Source organism: Rattus rattus, chromosome 2 (genome assembly GCF_011064425.1).
Source record: "Rattus rattus isolate New Zealand chromosome 2, Rrattus_CSIRO_v1, whole genome shotgun sequence".
Classification (NCBI taxonomy): Eukaryota; Metazoa; Chordata; class Mammalia; order Rodentia; family Muridae; genus Rattus; species Rattus rattus.
This window is the reverse complement of record NC_046155.1, coordinates 198,881,576-198,899,779: the sequence shown is the minus strand read 5'-3', so window position 1 is coordinate 198,899,779 and position 18,204 is coordinate 198,881,576. Positions and strand designations below refer to the sequence as shown.

Genomic DNA, 18,204 nt, shown 5'->3' with positions numbered 1-18,204 from the left:
TGGGGTGGACAGTCACCCTTAGTATTCTAGTGAGCAAAGGATGACACATTTCCTGTCATCTAAGCACAAGCTCCTGGGTGTGTAAAGGTTCCAGAAGAAACAGGAAAGCTCAGATGGGGAGGTGCTGGGGTAATAGGACTTGATATAGGAACCGTTGATCTCACTTCCTGCACAGCACATTACCACACAAGGAAGTGCTTGCTTCAGACACTATACTGAAACTACCACCATCTCCCTCTGGTCAACAATGTCATGGGTCCAGAGCTGGCAGGTAAAGGTACTCGCCAACAAGCCTGACAGGAGTTGTATCTATGGGACTCAAATGGTAACAAAGTGAGAACTGACTCCTGACATTTGTTCTCTGCCCTACACACGTGCAACACAGACATTCCATGGTGGTGATGTGGGATTTCACAGGACGATAGAGGATAAAAATTCTCTCATCAAGTATAAGGACAATGCCGTGGGGAGGATGTCAATCATCAGGAGCCCTGGTCCTTAAGCGGGGAGAGGCAGTTTCTATACATCTTTTCACTCGAACCTTCTGTAAGCATGAGTGTGGCTATCTTTTGCCAATAACTAATATCTTCCTTGCTAGTGTTTACTGGAAAGTGCTTTGGTAATACCAAGCCCGCGCCAGGCTGACTTTGTGACCTATTCTAAATGGGACTTCAATAGAATCCATAGTGGGAGGCAAAACAGGAAGGGGCGAGCATAGGGATAGTCTCTTCCCCTCGGGTTCTCACTGTCACAGCTGCGTGGCCCTCAGCAGGCACTCCAACCCACTGAACTGGAAGCCCCAGGCCAAGGTTCTGAGAGATTTCTCCTACAGCGTTTAACAAGTAAATAAATGAAAACATCTCTGTTAACTCACCGCTTAGGGTTAGTGTGAAAACGGCCCCATCGGAGTGCTACCCTCCCCGTGGTAGTATATATATTCTGTGTCTTCAGCAAAGGAACGTTCTATTATTTCCTTGCTTGGTTGTGAAGAGAAGTATAAACTCTGGTGGAGCAAGCCCAGTCTAAATGATCTTCAGCTGAACTAAGATTCACTTAAGCTGCTTTGAGGCAAAGGACGGCTTTTATGAAAACAAATAAAATGATAAAGTAAGTTATGAGTGTTTATTCATTTGTCAACATTCTCCTGATTGTGTATACAGGGGATGAATCTGTTTATTCCCTTACTCTGATCCGCCTAGTGTCTAGCAGAGTGGCTCACACATAGTAGGCCTCTCCCAAGCCCGTGCTAAGTAAGAAAATAACCATCTATGGCAAGTACTTTCACAACATCAAGAGGTCATATACAAGTTTTGGGGACCTTTCGTGCAAGAATTCCTGATGGAGTGCAAACCATGGCACAATAAACAAGTGTGGAGGAGAGGCACTCCTGACAGTCAAGGCTCTGAGTAAACATGGAGGCAGTCAGGAGGGGGCAGACTGCATGGAGATCTGTAAAAGCTGGCCAGACATTAAAGGAAACTTCCAAGGGCGTAGTTCGATGGTAGAGCGCTTACCCAGCATGTTCAAAGCTCTAGGGTTGATCCCCAGTATGGAAAAACAAAACAAAACAAAACCCAAACAACTTGAAGAGTGTCCTAAAGGAAGAACAAGAAAGAACAAGCAGAAGGAAGAATGATCATTGTACAGGAAGTGAAAGGCAGAATCCTGGGCCCAAACAGCAGGGACCTTAGGTACAATTAGACAGCTGTTGGTGACTGCCACTGAACATGAGCACCACTGAATAGCCCTGGCTGGTCTAGAATTTGCTTTTAGGCCAGGCTAGCCTTGAACTCACAGAGATCTGCCTCTGCTTCCCATGTGCTGGGTTAAATGCATGCTCCACCATGCCTAGGCTGGTGTGTGTGTATATCACAAAAAATATGTATACGAGTTTAAGTAAATACATTTCTGGGATGTACTGGCTGCTTTATTATACTAAAAAGACAAGTTTTTCCATAGTTTGATTTTACAAGTTTTTTGGGTATTTCCAGAATCTTTTCAGAATAATATTATATTAAGTGATATTTTCAGTAGCTTCTATCAGCCTGGATCACCACCATAGTAGGTATGCTCAAGAGGAGGAGAACCATGCCTGGTACTGGAAACCTCACCAGCTATCCAGGCCTAGTGAGATCTTGGATCTCAGAGGAGAATCCACTTTTACCAGCAAATTCCTAACTCTGCTCTAAAACTTAACTCTTAGACCCGCAGGTGAGTGTTGCTCTCAGTCCTCCTCAGCAGAAGCAAATAGAGGCCCTTACAGAAAACAACAACTGGTCCCAGCACAGAGGTTAATGGCTTGGGGGAACCCAGCCCCGGTGGCTAAACCTATATTTAACCCAACTCCTGCACCTAAGGCTCAGGAAACATCACAGAAGAGCAAGGCAAAAGCTTGTAGGAGTGAGAAGATCAAGACACTCGCCATGAGACCGTATTGCTTCAAAATGGTGGCCTAAAGGATGACAGCATTAATAGAAATTCGACTGTGCAAGGGGAGATGATGGGTTCCCACCCATAGGCAAGAATCTCAGGCAACTAACGGACTGCTGAGGTGAGAATTAGCTTCTCTCAGAGATGAGCCCTTTAATCCATTATCCAATACAAAGCGGCCAGCCTTGAAACCATATACACAAACAAAAAGAAACTCAGCTGATAGAATTTATATATTTATGCATCCCCCGTATATATTATATATAAATATTATATAATATTAATTATATATATATAAAACAAAGAGGCCATTAATTTGAGAGAGAGTAAGTGGGGAACAAGCAGGGTCAGAGGAAGCAAAGGGTGGACAGATGAAATTACATTTTAGTTAAATTAAAAAAAAAAAACCAAATAAAGTGAAATAGAACTAAAGGATAAAAATTAGGCTTCTAGAAATAACTATGTAGAAAGGCTTTGTGGGGCCGGAGAGCTATCTCGGTGGTCAACAGTTCTTGCTAAGCAGGCATGAGGAACTGAGTTTGAATTTGTGGCATCCATGCAAAAAATGTGTGTGTGTAGGCCTAGTGCTATGAGAGGCTTAGGTCGATGGAGTCTGCCCGCTGCCAGTCTGACTCCAGACTCAGCAAGAGACCCTTCCTGTGACCTTCAAATGCATACAGAAATGCATATCCCTCCTGTAGTTACACACACACACACACACACACACACACACACACACACACACACACACACACACGGGCAGGCAAGAGAGAGAGAGAGAGAGAGAGAGAGAGAGAGAGAGAGAGAGAGAGAGAGAAAACAACACAATAAAACCAAAGCAATGGATTATAAACAGTTATGCTTCTGCTCCCTTGGAGACCAGATGCTAAAGGCAGCAGTTTGGAAAAAATCCCCTTCACGTGATTAAAAACACTATCCAGCCTTCTGCTACCCACCCCTGACCACATCTTAGCAAGGCCACACTATTGCTGTTTCAGCGCTGCACCAACCAAACAAACTCATTGGTATGCATCCTGACAGACAGAATAAAAGATAGCGTTCTTTTGTGTCTCCAAGGCCACAGAGCTGAAAGCACGTAGGTTAACCATTTTTATTCTGTGATGCTGAAATCATGTATTTTGATGCTCATAAAATATTCAAAGGATCAATTAATAACTTGTAAGTCGGATATAAATCTCCAGGTGCATGGTAATTATTCATAGTCTATTTTAAATGAAGCTTGAATTTTAAAATGATGGACATGTGGTTTGGCAGGCACCCTTTCTGGTAACTCGGACAGTTGTACAACTGGAAACAGTCCATGTTCATTTGCACTGATCAGACTACACAGGTACAAGGGCTGCATGACACATGTACCACCTGGTGTCCTGGGAGCAGCTGTCATTGTTATTAGGAATATCAGGGATCTGTATCTCTGACACAAACCATACTTTGTGACAGAGACTAGCACAGTGAGCTACCGAGGGGTGAGTGCATACTTCTAGAAGCCTGGATCCCAAGCATCCACCCTGAGCAGCAGGTTCACGTGAGAATCCCTGAGAAATCTCATCCTCCCAAGATAAGTGCAATGTGTGACAGACACTGGGCTCTGGGAAATGAATAAATGTCTCACTGTTAGACAATCTGCATTCGTCACTGAGAAATACTGCAAATAAGGGACTTGCAAGGGTAATGTTTCTGGTTATTATGCTCAAACAGGACACTGCAGGGACTACCAATACTTCTTTGTCTTCTCCCCGGTTTTCTTGAACCTTTGATCTTCTTGCCTCAGCATCCTGAGTGCTTGGGCTTCCAAGTGTGTACCACCATGCCTGCCTGAGCATGTATGTTCATGATGTATCCTGTCCTGTGTGTCTCACAAACCTGACTTGGAAATGTGTGTGTGGTGTGTGCCTGTGTGTGTGTGTGCACGTCTGTCTGTATATGCTTGTGTGTCTGTGTCTATGTGTTTCTCTGTGTGAGTACCTGTGTTTGTCTTTGTATGTGTCTCTGTGTGTGTTTGTGTGTTTATGTATGTGTATCTGTGTGTCTGTGTATTTGTCTATGTATGCCTGTGTGTCTGTTTGTGTGCCTGTGACTATGTGTTTCTCTGCGTGAGTATCCGCATCATCCGCATCTGTCTTTGTGTCTCTTCGTGTGTCTTTTGTGTGTGTGTGTGTTTATGTGTGTGTGTGAGTGAGGGGGGGAAGGTATGATGTGTGTGTGTGTGAGAAGGTATGGTGTGTGTGTGTGTGTGTTGTGTATGTGTGATATGTGGTGTGTTTGTGTGCGTGCGTGCACGCGAATGCACATTGTAAGAGCAATGAAAGCGAGCACAAAGCACGGCTCCATTTTAGTTTCATGTTTGAGGATCCTGTGTACTTTTAGGTTTTCCTCACTGTATAGCAAAGCTATTTCATGTCCACAGAGATGTCTCCCCTGAATCTGAAGGGAACTGTTTTCTTAAGATCTATTTTATAATATTTGGTATCTCTAAAGTCCACTTTTAGCCCCTACAGTGAGGCTACTATATTTAAATTTAAGCTAGAAAGGCCCTATGAGAACGGGAGGTAAATGGTAGCCTCTCAACTTGTAGTGGAATCTTCATAGCTTGCCATTGGAGAGTCCCTCATAGCATTAGTGGGAATAACATATTTCTAGAAACTTCCATCCCGATGATGATGTTTTTCATAGGGCACATAAATGAAACGACACACTGTTTTTTGTTTTTTGTTTTTTTTTAACCTTCCTCATCCAAATGCTGTTTCCTCCATCAGTGATACAGAGATGGGAGGGGCTTTGCCAGACTAAAATGGGACAGTGAAGGGGATGCTTTGAAAGTCAGGGTGGTTCTTGTGTGAGGCTCAGATCTCTCGTGGCCAACTAGCACACAGGAATGAAGCACCAGATGGGCTATGGAGGTACACGCAGGTCAGAGGAGAATCAGAAGAGCCAGAGTTGGGAAAGATCTGTTCTGGACATTGCTTCGGGGAATTGGGGATGAATCACATCGAAGGCTGCTGATGGGCAGGACGGAAGACTGGGCCTCTGCAGAGGCAGCTGACGCACAGATAAGAAATCAAGAATAAAGGGTTGGGGATTTAGCTCAGCGGTGTAGAGCGCTTACCCTAGCACGCAAGAAGGCCCTGGGTTCGGGTCCCCAGCTCCGAAAAAAAAAAAAAAAAAAAAAAAAAAAAAAGAAAGAATAAAATGATACAGAAGTGAGAAAGGGAGCTTTCACCAACAGGAAACACAACCATCTAGGACACATGCAGATAGCTTGTCACAGACAACCCCACAGGGCCTGGTACCTACAAAGGAAAAAGGAGAAACAGGGCAAAGGCCATGCAGGTGCAGGTGCCCAAGGGAGAGATGACAGAAGAGGACACAGAAGGGGCTTGTAACCTTTCTTTTTTTTTTTTTGGTTCTTTTTTTTGGAACTGGGGATCGAACCCAGGGCCTTGCGCTTCGTAGGCAAGCGCTCTACCACTGAGCTAAATCCCCAAGCCCCACTGCTTGTAACCTTTCTTATTGCATGTGTCCCCTCCCCTATTTCCCTAATGGCTATAAAGTGGGTAAGACCTAAAGAGAAACTTTAAAATTCTACAGATTCAACCCCATATGCACAGTAATGTATGTAAAGAACATTTAAAAGCAAATGGCTTTAAGTTAATCACATCTCTCCGCTACAATCCCTACTTCATATACATAGATGTAAGCACATGTGCATGTGTATTTAAATTTATGCAGATAAGATTTGAGGATTTTATCTCAAAGGTGGCAAATTCCTTAAGTTTCAATGATAAGAAAAGTCACAATGCCCACCCTGAGGCTAACTGGAATATGTTTAAATTTGAATCTTTGAAGAAAAATGAAGTGATTTTCTCAATAACCAACTAGAAAAAAAACAACAAACAAACAAACAAGAAAACCAAACACTCTGCCTTGAAAATGGCTGGCAGAGTAGAAACCAGACTTAAACTAGGTGCTGGGAGTGTGAGTGTCCCGTTCATAAACTCATGACTAGCTGTGCTTTGATTTTTCTTCCATGCAGCTCCCATTGTGCCCCAGAGAAAGGCTCTAGAGTTCTATGTACCAGGGAAGGACTAACAAAAGCAAATGTGAGCCTGCCTCATTGTGAAGGTCACACCTCAAAATGTATGCAAACCTAGGGAAGGGCACAGGGAGGAATTTTAATCTCAATCCCTTGTTTGTTAGCTTTCAGGGTCATCCTTCTAGAGCTTTGCAAAAATGTGTTTTTAGGATTCCGCTCGAAGCTTCGAGTGTCACAGAGAAGGAAGTTGTGGTCTAATGTAACTCTGCCGGAAGTCGATGGTGCAGTAGGAATGCACCTTACAAGAAAATACATATCGGGTTGGGGATTTAGCTCAGTGGTAGAGCGCTTGCCTAGTAAGCGCAAGGCCCTGGGTTCAGTCCCCAGCTCCGGAAAAAAAAAAAAAAAAAAAAAAAAAAAAAAAAAAAGAAAAAAAAAAAAGAAAATACATATCGATATGACACATTTTAAAAAGGAATAGATACTCGGGAAAGAAAATAGGTAAAATAAAAGCGAAATACACATGCAGAAAGGAAGGGTTCCTTTGAGTGATGGTGAATGTCAAACTTTTTAAAACTTAGATTTTGTTTTCCTGAGACGGGGTTCCATGTAGCTCTGCGTGGGCGGTGGTGGCGCACGCCTTCAATCCCAGCACCTGGGAGGCAGAGGCAGGCAGATCTCTGAGTTTGAGGCTAGCTTGGTCTAAACAGTAAGTTCCAGGTCAGCTAGGGCCACACAGAGAAACCCCGTCTCAAAAAAAAACAAAAAATACTACAAAACTGTTGGTTTCGAACTTACTCTGTATCGGAGAACAATCTTAAATTCCCAACGTGCCTCTTCCACTAAGGCTGAATGGCAACATTAGCTTAAAAATGAACTCTAAGGCTGGATACAGTGATACACGATTGCAACCCAAGAACTAAGGAGGTAGGGGCAGGAGGGATTAGAAATTTAAGGCCAACCTTAGCTATATATTAAGTTCAAGACCAGCTAGGACTATCTGAACTTCTTTCAAAAGACTGAACACAGGAACCCACCTGCCCCCAAGAAAAAGAGAGAAACTAAGCCAGAAAACCTAGGACTACCATTGATGGTTATACAGCCCCCAAACTAGAAAGCTTGTTGACACACACACACACACACACACACACACACACACACACACACACGCTAGTCACAGCAGCATTTATAGAAGTCATGTGGTGGAAGCAACCCAGGCCTGTCAGCAGAATGTGGGGCATACATCTAGTCTTAAAAGCAATGAGGTTTCTCACATATGCTATGACACCATCCATGGATATTACGCTGTGTGAAAAAAGTCATGGTAAAAAAAAAAAAAAAGAAAGAAAAAATGAATACAGCAAGATCCCATTCGTAAGAGGTGTCTAGGAAGTCAAATTCTAAGACATAAAGTAGGACGGTGGTTCACTGAAGGATCTGTGGGAGGGGGTGTGGCCAACGCTTAAATGGAGACCAGGCTTCAGTTTTCTAAGATGAGAACAGTCCTAGAAACCGGTTGCACAGTAAGGTAAGTGTATTCAGAACTGCTGAACTGCACACGTATGCATAACTTAACATAAGCTATGTAAGATATTGGGCAAGAAAACCACAATGAGGGCTGATGGCTCCGTGGATAAAGGTGCTTACTGCAGAGCCTCACCACCCTTGGTTCCATCCCTGGAACCTACGTGGTGGGGGTCAGAACTGACTTGTACGAACTGACTTCTGATTTCTGCATGAATGCTATGGTGTGTGTGTGCCCACATATATCACACATATGCATGCACCCACGCACCCATGCACGCACGAGCGGAAAAGAACCACAGCAGATATGAACACACAACATGCCTTCCACTGAGTAGCTGGGACACTATTCAAAAGCCTTGTTGCTGGTGGGTCAATACCTGCGAGTTAACCACCCAGAGCTGTCCCATCCCTTGAGCCCAATCTTTGAAAGAAGAGCTTTGGCTTTAAGAGCACAGGTCTGGGGCAAGGGCATGATCTACCCTCAGCAAATGGCTAATTGGGGAGCTAATGCCTTTATTCATGAGCTTCCTTCACTGTAGAAGCTCCAGGAAGGCCACCCAAGATGGGTCATGTAAACAGTGCTTTAAGTGCTGGCCTTCTACAAGATACAAGGGCCGACACTCCGCTGTCGTCATGGTAGCTGGGACTTACCTGAACATCGTACAGGAACCGGAATCGGCTTCTCTTATTGGCAGCTTCTCTCACAGCCCGAGCCAAGTCCACGGACCCTTTTCCTCCAGCTGACCAGTGATAGCAGGGGACCGCATCAAAGGCACCGGCCCGTTTAGCGAGCTCACACACCAGGTCAATCTCTGCACGGGTGTCCGTCCTGGTGATGAGAATGTTTGTGGATTCTGCATCTGTATTCACTTAGCAATGTTTTGAAAGAAAGACTAATGGTTTATACAGAACTTCACTCCCTAACACTGAATATATTTTGAGCATCAAAAGTGGTCACATTGTGTCTAAATAACTCAGACTTGACGATAAGCATGTAGAACGAATCCCCTTTAACATGACTCAAACGTTCTTTTGTTAGTTGGTTTTGTTTTGTTTTTGAGATAGGGTAATCCTGGCTTTTCTGGATTTGCTCTGTAGATCAGGCTGGCCGAACTCACAGAGATCTGCCTGTCTCTGCCTCTGCCTCCTTGTTATGGGTTTTTAATCAAGAAAATTCTGTAACAGCTCCTTTTGATCATTCTTTTTTTTTTTTTTTTTTTTTTAAAGATTTAGTTTTATTTTATTTATATCCACACCAGAAGATACATGAATCCTATTACAGATGGTTGTGAGCCACCATGTGGTTGGGAATTGAACTCAGGACGCCTGGAAGAGCAGTCAGTGCTCTTAACCACTGAGCCATCTCTCCAGCCCCTTTGATCATTCATTCAGTCTATCAGACAGAAATCACTGGGTAAAATGGGAAAAAACCAAAATAGCCTCCCCCCAATCCAAACAGATGGTGATTTACTGTGTGTTTCATTTCCACAGTAACACTAGAGAACACATTTGGGAAAATGAAACCAAATCAAACAAACAGAATTCTGTGTCTTTCAGATCAAACTGAGAAAGCCAAGTGCCCTCAGGACACAAATGTAGTCAGCAGCGTGGCCCCACAGACAGCAGAAAGCTGGACTCACTTGAAAACATTCAGTGCCACCACCACGGGCACCCCGAAGAGCTGAGCGATCTGAATTTGTTTCTGTAGGTTGCAGCAGCCATCAGCTACCAGCTGAATGTTCTGGAAGGAAACGGGTCTCTGTGTCATTTTGCCTTACCTAACTCTTCCATCCCCCAACCCCCAAGCTAGACCAGCCTTATCACACTGGCAGCTTTCCTTTCTATCTTTTCTTTACTTTATTGTCTTCAAAATGTTTAAAAAGAAGACCTAAGTCATCTTGAGTTTCCAAGAAAGATGTCTACAGACAGAGGTGATTCACGTTCAAGTTGGGTTCTCAAACTGTTGTGGGTCCAAGCACAGGTATTGAGACTTGGGCCAGGGAACTATACTGCCTAGCAGAACTTAGGCAGTCCATTCTCTGGTTTAAACCCATGGCGCCACCTGTAGGAGCTGAGTGGTACTGTCACTAGCTAATCAGTTTATCTGCAGGATAGATACTGAGTGCAGTCTTATAAGCCATAAAAACAAGTGTGCATCATCTCCCAAGAGACAACTTTTGCTGCAACAAAAGAAGACACAGTTACCTGTGTTACCTTCACTCATCTCTGGGCTTTGATAGCTGTCTTGTGAGAAGAGAACAGCAAATAAGTCTACATCTATCTTTTCTTCAGCTTTAAGAGTTAACTGAAAGGGTTTCATCCTTTTATCCCACATTCATTTTCTTGGGGATTTTTAAAAAATGAAGTTATAGTGTGTGCACATGCGTGTACGTATGCATGTGGAGGTCAGGGGACAGTCTTGGCTGTTCTTCAGGTTCCTTTCTTTTTGAGGCAGAGTCTCTCACTGGCCTAGAGCTCATGAAGAAGGCTGGCTGGCTATCGAGCCCCAAAGACCTACTTGTCTCTGCCTCCCTACTCTTGAGAAAGCAAGCGTGAGCCACCATGCCTGGCTTTTGAGGCGGATGCTAGGGATGGAATCCGGGTTCTCTCGCTTGGAAGGTGTTTATGCACTGAGCCATCTCCTCAGTCCACATAAGCATATTTCTGGGCTGGAGTGATGGCTTAGTGGTTCAGAGCACTGACTGCTCTTCCAGAGGTCCTGAGTTCAAATCCCAGCAACCACATGGTGGCTCACAACCATCTGTAATGGGATTCGATGCCCTCTTCTGGTGTGTCTGAAGACAGCTACAGTGTACTCACATACATGAAATAAATAAATCTTAAAAAAAAAAAAAGCACATTTCTAAGTTGTACATTCATTGACAGTCAACTGGAAGCTAATCATTGATTGGGTTGAATGATTAGCTCTTCTTACCTCTTCTGTATATTCTTTCTTGAGAGGAACCCCAGCGGTTACCTGAAATAAAGAGACAAAAACTAAGACCCATCCTATGACTTAAAACAGTGCTCTTCCCTGTAGCAATGGGCCTCCTTTAAAAGGAGAAGTCTACTCCTTTGAATAAATAAACCACTGTAAATTTTACACAAACCTTCCATAGTTAAGAAGAAAAAATACTTCAAAATTTTAATTTATATATAGCTAACATCTTACTCATATAAATGGGGGAAAAAACTTGACTCAAAACATAAAATTGACTAGTAAAATCCAGTTATATGTAAAGCAGATTTAGCTGCCTAAATCAGGCATGTTCCAATTTCTTGTAAGTAATGATAATTTAAGCAACACTTACAATCTTAAAGAGAAAACCCAAATTGTCATCTCAAAAGATGGAAGAAAAACTTGCCTCGGTTTTTATGCTAATTGGGCCAATTAAAAATAGAAGGTAATCCCTGAGTCCTCATTACAAATGGATCCCAAGCATGGTACTTAGCAACCCCCTTGAAGATGAGGACTGAGAAAACGCCTGCAGCCAGCACCTGTCATACAACGCTGCATTACAGTTAGGAAGCCCTTGCCGGTGACAAGGGGACAGACATAGAGTGGAAGGAAGAAAAGGAACTCATTTTGAGCACAGAATGGCAGCCCAGAATCCCCCAAAGACTTGGTAGGTTAAATCAGTACGACAGTTAAGAGAATTCAGACAGGTTAGTGACAAAATAACATAGAAGGACAGAAATAATCTGTTATTTAAAGGCATAAAGCATATGGGAACAGATCTGTACGAAGGCACAATCTTTATGAAACAAGCAGTAACTTCCATTGGAATAGAGTCAAGCAGCACTATGAAGAGATGTCTGATGCCATTGGAGTAGAAATCCCAGATGGCCTGCAGAACCTCCAAGCTGATTCTCAGATACACACAGGGCTTTGAGCATGTGATGCAGAGCTGGTCTTATGGAGGCTAGATACCTTAGATCCCCAAAAGAAAAAGAAAGTCCACTAGCAAAATGCAGATATCCCTGAAAAGGGTCACGTGTAGGTCACACATGAAGGAACTGCCTGGCTTTGGATCTCCGCAGTGCATCTGCCTGCACGAAGAGACATAACTAGATCAGATCAACTGAAGGCAGATCCTGGAAAGTGGCTTGCACACAATTGGGAAAATGCAGTCATCCCACCTTAGGTCAAAAAAAGAGGGGGGGGGCAGGGCAGGAACAACTTAAGATGTATTATGGAGGCAATTACTTATTAACATGGAAAAAATTGATATTAAATCCTGTCAATGCCCTATACTCCAAAACACATGGTTTATTTCATGTGTTGACTTGTTGAAAATTTAGGGTGTCTGGATATTTGGTCAAGTATTATTGTATGCGATTTTGTGAGGATATTTTTGATGCGATTATACACATAATTCAGTAGATTTATGAATATGCAACGCAGACCGGACCTCCACCATCAGTGATCCCAGATGAATCTGTGGATCCTGGATTCTGGACTTGCACACTTTATAGTCATGTGACCTGGTGCTTTATTACCTTCCACCTCCTACCACATAGCTACACACCCAGTGACTTCTCCTGTCTCGAGAAACCTGATTACCGTAGTGCACTTAAAGGATTAATTGAGAAAAGGCTGTAGATTCAGAGTATACGGATGTCAGTTCTTACACTGCACCAAGAGCAGTTAGAGTACTGGAAGACAGCCTATGGATTTAAAATGCCAATGGTGTAGCTGATAAATCTTCATACACAGGCTGGACCTAGGCCTCCCCACTCATATGCAGCAGAGACATAGCACGGTCTTCATGTGGGTCCTGAACAACTGGAGTGGGGGCTATCCCAAAAGCTGTTGCCTGGACTTAGGATATGCGCTACCTTGCCTGGCCTCAGTGGGAGAGGAAGCACCTAGTCTCCCAGAGACTTGAAGTGCCAGGGTGAGGGATATCTAGGGGAGGGCCCATTCTCTCAGAGGAGAAGGGGAGGTGAGGATGGGGGAAGGCCTATCGGAGGGGGCAGGGGGCAATCAGGAGGGGAGGCAGTGAGAGGGTTGTAAAGTGAACAAGAGCTTCCAAGAGGCTTAAGGGAGGAGGGAAGAGGCATGGTGGATGTAGGCAGCAGCAGTCTATGGGCTGGGATGACTGAATACAAAGGGGAACAGGACAGTAGTAGAAAGCAAGACGGTACCAGCATCATCACTGCTTCCCGCTGTAGATTCATGATGGTTTGTCTATGCTCAGCCTAGGGACTGGCACTATTAGACTGTGCGGCCCTGTTGGAGTAGGTGTGTCACTGTGGGTGTGGGCTTGTCCTAGCTCCCTGGAAGCTAATATTCTTAGCAGCCTTCAGATGAAGATGTAGAACTCTCAGCTCCTACTGTACCATGCCTGCCTGGATGCTGCCATGTTCCCACCTTGATGATAATGGACTGAACCTCTGAACCTGTAAGCCAGCTCCAATTAAATGTTGTCTTTATAAGAGGTGCCTTGGTCATGGTGTCTGCTCGCAGCCGTAAACCGTAAGACTGTAGCCTCATGCTCCAGTCTCGGTTCCTTCCTGGCACCAATGGCCCCTATGCTATTGTCTCAGATCATGAGTCCCAGCAAAGCCCCTTCCTCCTTTAAGCTGCCTCTAGTCAGGTATTTGGTCACACCGATGAGAGAAAGAACTGTGTTAAAAATGGGCAGGTTCAAAGGTCACAGGATTTTCCACTGCCCAAATAATGGATTAAAAACGCAAACCTCAGCTGTAAACAGACACAAGGCAGCCATGGCTATTGGTGTAATGATGTTGAAAGGAAGCAGAAATTGTCCTGGATCAAAACTATCACCCCGGAGCTGCCTTGAGTAAGAGGCAAATGCACTGAGGTGGGTGACGTGGATTAAGATGGATATCGGACTAGAAGATCAAAGTTCATTTGCTACTTAATTACTGAAAACATTTCCTGGATATGGAATACGCCAGGCCCCGGGGGCCCGGTGACTAATAAGACAGTTCCTGAGTTCAAGGGGATCAGACTCTGAGGAGGAGAGATCCTCACAGAACACCATGAGGCCGGGCCCAGCCTTCGCAGCTCTGCCTGGTTACTGTCGCTCATTCATGTGACAGTTTGGTCCTTCAATCTTCTCCACACATTTGTTGAGGTATGTTCTCCTGGTGGAGAGCTATTGGGAGGTGGTAGAGTCTTAGAAGGAGGGCCTAATGGGAGCTGTCAGGGGAAATACAGGAGTCTCCCCCGCCCCCATCCCTACACAGGAGGTGAGTGGTCTTGCTTTGTCCCGGACTCCCAGCCTGATGTACTTACCTACTGCCTTGCTTCAGGCACAAATGCTGACCAGAGGATCACAACTTACAAAGCTAAGTGTCAAAAATAAATCACGTCTCGGTATGAGCTGAGTAGCAGGGATTCATTTCAGGAGTGGGAACTGACTTAACGACTGGCGTTTCTACTTAGGGTCCCGAACCGTGTGTTACCTTCTCTGCCAAAGAACCAAGGCACTAGGTAGGGAAGGAAGATGCAGAAAGGAATAACTGGGAAGAAATAACAGCCTGGCAATGGGGCACACACGAGCAAGGAGACGTGCAACAGGACTGGACACCGTGCAGAGCACTTTTAGGGTATGGAGGTCTGAAAAAACTCTGGGCTGCCAATTCTAAGTCTGACCAGTTACCTAAGCCAAGGTGTGATATTATTACCGCTGGTCTCCGTGTGTCTCCAAGATTTCTTCCTTTAGTTTATAAAGAACAAATCAGACCAGACAGACTTTAAACCTTTGGGAGGCTCAAAGCTGTTTGAGTTAAAATGTAGGCATGGCAGAAGAAGAAAGCATCTCAAATTATACATACATATAATTTTTCATTCATTCATTCATTCATTCATTCATTCATTCATGTGCATTGGTGTTTTGCCTGCATGTTTTTTGTATGGAGGGGTGTTGGATCCCTTGGAACTGGAGCTACAAGAGAGTTGTGAGACACTATTTGATTGTTGGTCACTGAATCCAGGTCCTCTGGAAGAACAGTCAATGAGTGTTCTTAACCACTGAGCCAATTCTACGGCTCATGTGTGTGTGTGTGTGTGTGTGTGTGTGTGTGTGTGTGTGTGTGTGTGTGTGTTTGTATACTGTTTATGTATTATGTGTGTGTGGAACCTGTGTGCTTATAAGCACTATGTTTGCGCAGGTGCCTATGGAACCTAGAACAGGATGTTAGATCTCCTGGAATTGGAATTATAGGTAGTTGTGAGCCACGTGATGTAGGTGTTGGGAACTAAACCCAGATCTTAAGAGTGGCAAGTGCTTTTAACCAGAGCCATCTTGCCAGTCCCTGGCTTTTTGTTTTTTTAAAGCTAGGAAGAAACCAAGAACTTACACTTGGCCCACCTCCATGCATCTTCAGAGCTCGAACGGTGGCCACCAGGACAACAACATTGGGCACCAGGCCAGAAGCTCGGCATTTGATGTTGAAGAATTTCTCCATCCCAATATCAGCCCCAAAGCCAGCTTCAGTCACTGTTCGGAAACAAGTAGGGAATGAACTATTAGTGTCAGAACACAGCAGCAGGTGCTGGCAATCAATGTCTAACAACAGTACAAGCATTCACAAGCCCTGCTCCTGCCACACAAGGCGCTGCGTCTCCTGTCTATACAACTGTAACCTGGCATCTCCCTACAATGGAAGATGCTTAACTTCATCGCACAAGGCAGGTCTCTCCCCTGTCAGACCCAATAGGCCACAAGGACTCACTGTAAGGCCAAGGGTTGTCTTCCTAGTATTAACTCCAACCAAGGCTTTTCTTAACATAGATGAGATTTTCAACTTTGGAACTAGGCTCCAAACTTTATCAAAGGGTCAAACATATGTTATCCTTTCTTATTTTTGCTGAGCAAAATTCAAGTTGGAGGCATGGCTTAAGGATATTGATCAAGGGATGTGAGGAAAAGCAGCAGTTTGATTCCAGAATCATATTCCTCTTTTCAGATTCCTTTCCAATTGATAGAAATGGTACTGTGGGGGCGCAGTGGGTGAGAGCAAGTCCTTGTTGCATAAGCAGCAAGGAACTGGGTACAAATCTCCACATGGATGAAAAAAGTCTAGATGTGGCCGTGTGCACCTGTCACACAGTGGGGGGCAGAGACAAGATTGCTGAGGCTCACTGACCACCAGCCTAGCTCCAGGTTTACAGAAAAAAGATCTTGGGCTGGAGAGGTGGCTCAGCAGTTAAGAGCACTGACTGCTCTTCCGGAGGTCCTGAGTTCAATTCCCAGCAACCACATGGTGGCTCACAACCATCTGTAATGAGATCTGATGCCCTCTTCTGGTGTGTCTGAAGACAGCTACAGTGTATATAATAGATAAATAAATCTCAAAAAAAAAAAAAAAAAGAGAGAGAGAGAGAGACCTTGATTCAAGGGAAGAAGGTAGAAAGTGATGAAATCAGACATCCTATGTCTTCCTCTGGCCTCTGTGTGCACATGAGCACACGTACACACATATATGTACCTGAAACCAACCATCCCATGCCCCAAGACATGCTTTCATGCCATTTGTGGAGGTGACAGTTGGAACTTGAGTATTACTTTCCAAAACTACGATAGATACTGGGCCAGTAGTACTGTCTTGCTTGAGGGCCTTGGTATTCAGCATGTAATTCGTGGACCAAGAGCAACAGCATCTCTTAAGAGCTTGTTAAAAAGGCGGAACATTGGGCCCATGAGATCTACTCAACCAGAACTAGCATTAAAAATAACAAATCGGAATTGATTTAATGTGCATGAATGTTTTGCCTGCTTGTATGTCTGTGTATCACTCGTGTGCCTGGTATCTGCAGAGGCCAGAAAGGACCATGGGTCCCCTGTTACAGTTGTAAGCCATGTGGGTGCTAGGAGTTGAACACAGTCCTCTGAAGAACAGCCAGTGCTCCTAAATCTCCAGCCCCAGCAGAATCAGTATCTTAACAAGACAATCACGTGCAATGATTGCCCATTATCATTTGGGAAGAATACTATTGATGTGAAAAAATATTTTGGAATATGCACCATCTACTGACCACAGGACTAAGGCCATAGTTAATGGTACAGATAGGAAGTAGAAGTAAATGAATATACTATGGTCTTACAAAATTACTTAAGGGCTACTGTTGAAGCCAGGTAGCACAATGCTTGTCTTGCATGAGAGAATTCCTGAGTTCAAATCCTCAGTAGGACCCAGAGGCAGGGAAGAGTAAAAAATGAACAAATGAACATATTGTTGGTATTCTGTCTAAGCTCCACCCCCACAGCTACGGGGCAACAGACAGGTATGCTCCACCCCTGTTACCTGGCAACAGCCAGCTATGCCTGACACTATATACAGGGCTGCTCTTACCCCCACCCCCCTGCCGCCCCCAATTCTCTTTGCTCCCCTGCTCTTCCCCTCTGTCCCTTCTCTCCCCATTCTCCTCTCCCCTTCCCTCCACGTGCTCATGGCCAACCTCTATTCTTCTACTCTTTTTCTCTCATTAAACCTCTCCATGTGCAACCATGTTGGTTTGGTATGTTCTGTCTGGATGCAAGCCAAGATTTAAACCTGAACACATATGGCCCTAGTGTTCATGGGAAATAGAAATTTTAACAAAAATTGATGAAAACAATTTTTTTCGGATGTGATTTTTAAAATATATATATACACTCAATTCTCTTTTAGCATTTCATGTACCTGTTTTTTTTAATAGAATACACATAGTTCTGTAGTCTCCTTTAACTTAAAAGTATAATTTTCTATCTGTACTAGAAACCTTTACAATTTGCGATTATAAAAACAGTAGTTTATAATTTTGTTAAACTGATGTGCCAAAACTTGTCAAACTGTTCCCTCTGTTGTTGAACATTTGGGCAGTCTCCAGCATACAGAAAAACCCCTGAAGCCGTGCTACGTGTGTGCTTCTATCTCTTTCAAAGTGTATTCCTGGAATAAATTTCCAAGGACAAGGTTATGGGCAGTGGACATAAAACATCTTTTATGACCACTGATTCACATTTGACAAGTCAATTTTCTGGTTTGAAATTAATGTTTTAGCTTACTATAGAACGGATAGGTTTCATAGCTTTTTTCCCATTTATTCCCCTTCCCTACTGCCTGCCCTCCCTGCTCCCTGATTTTTACTAATTTTTCTTCAAAAAGATTTATAGCAGAACAATTGAAAGAATGCCCCTCCTTTGCATGGGAGATGGGACCATTTTCGTGACTCCATC

General features: G+C 44.0%; 1 protein-coding gene across 1 annotated transcript in view; it reads right to left on the bottom strand.

The window, feature by feature from the left end:
- The window catches only part of Mthfd1l (methylenetetrahydrofolate dehydrogenase (NADP+ dependent) 1 like), a 189,494-nt gene that overhangs the window by 53,376 nt on the left and 117,914 nt on the right, over positions 1-18,204 (bottom strand). Inside the window, exons 21-24 of the mRNA XM_032894796.1 lie at positions 15,344-15,483; positions 10,947-10,988; positions 9,652-9,752; positions 8,663-8,840 (exon numbers count right to left, since the gene is read on the bottom strand). Of these exons, the coding sequence (XP_032750687.1) occupies positions 8,663-8,840; positions 9,652-9,752; positions 10,947-10,988; positions 15,344-15,483 (461 nt within the window). The remainder of the gene's footprint in view (positions 1-8,662; positions 8,841-9,651; positions 9,753-10,946; positions 10,989-15,343; positions 15,484-18,204) is intronic.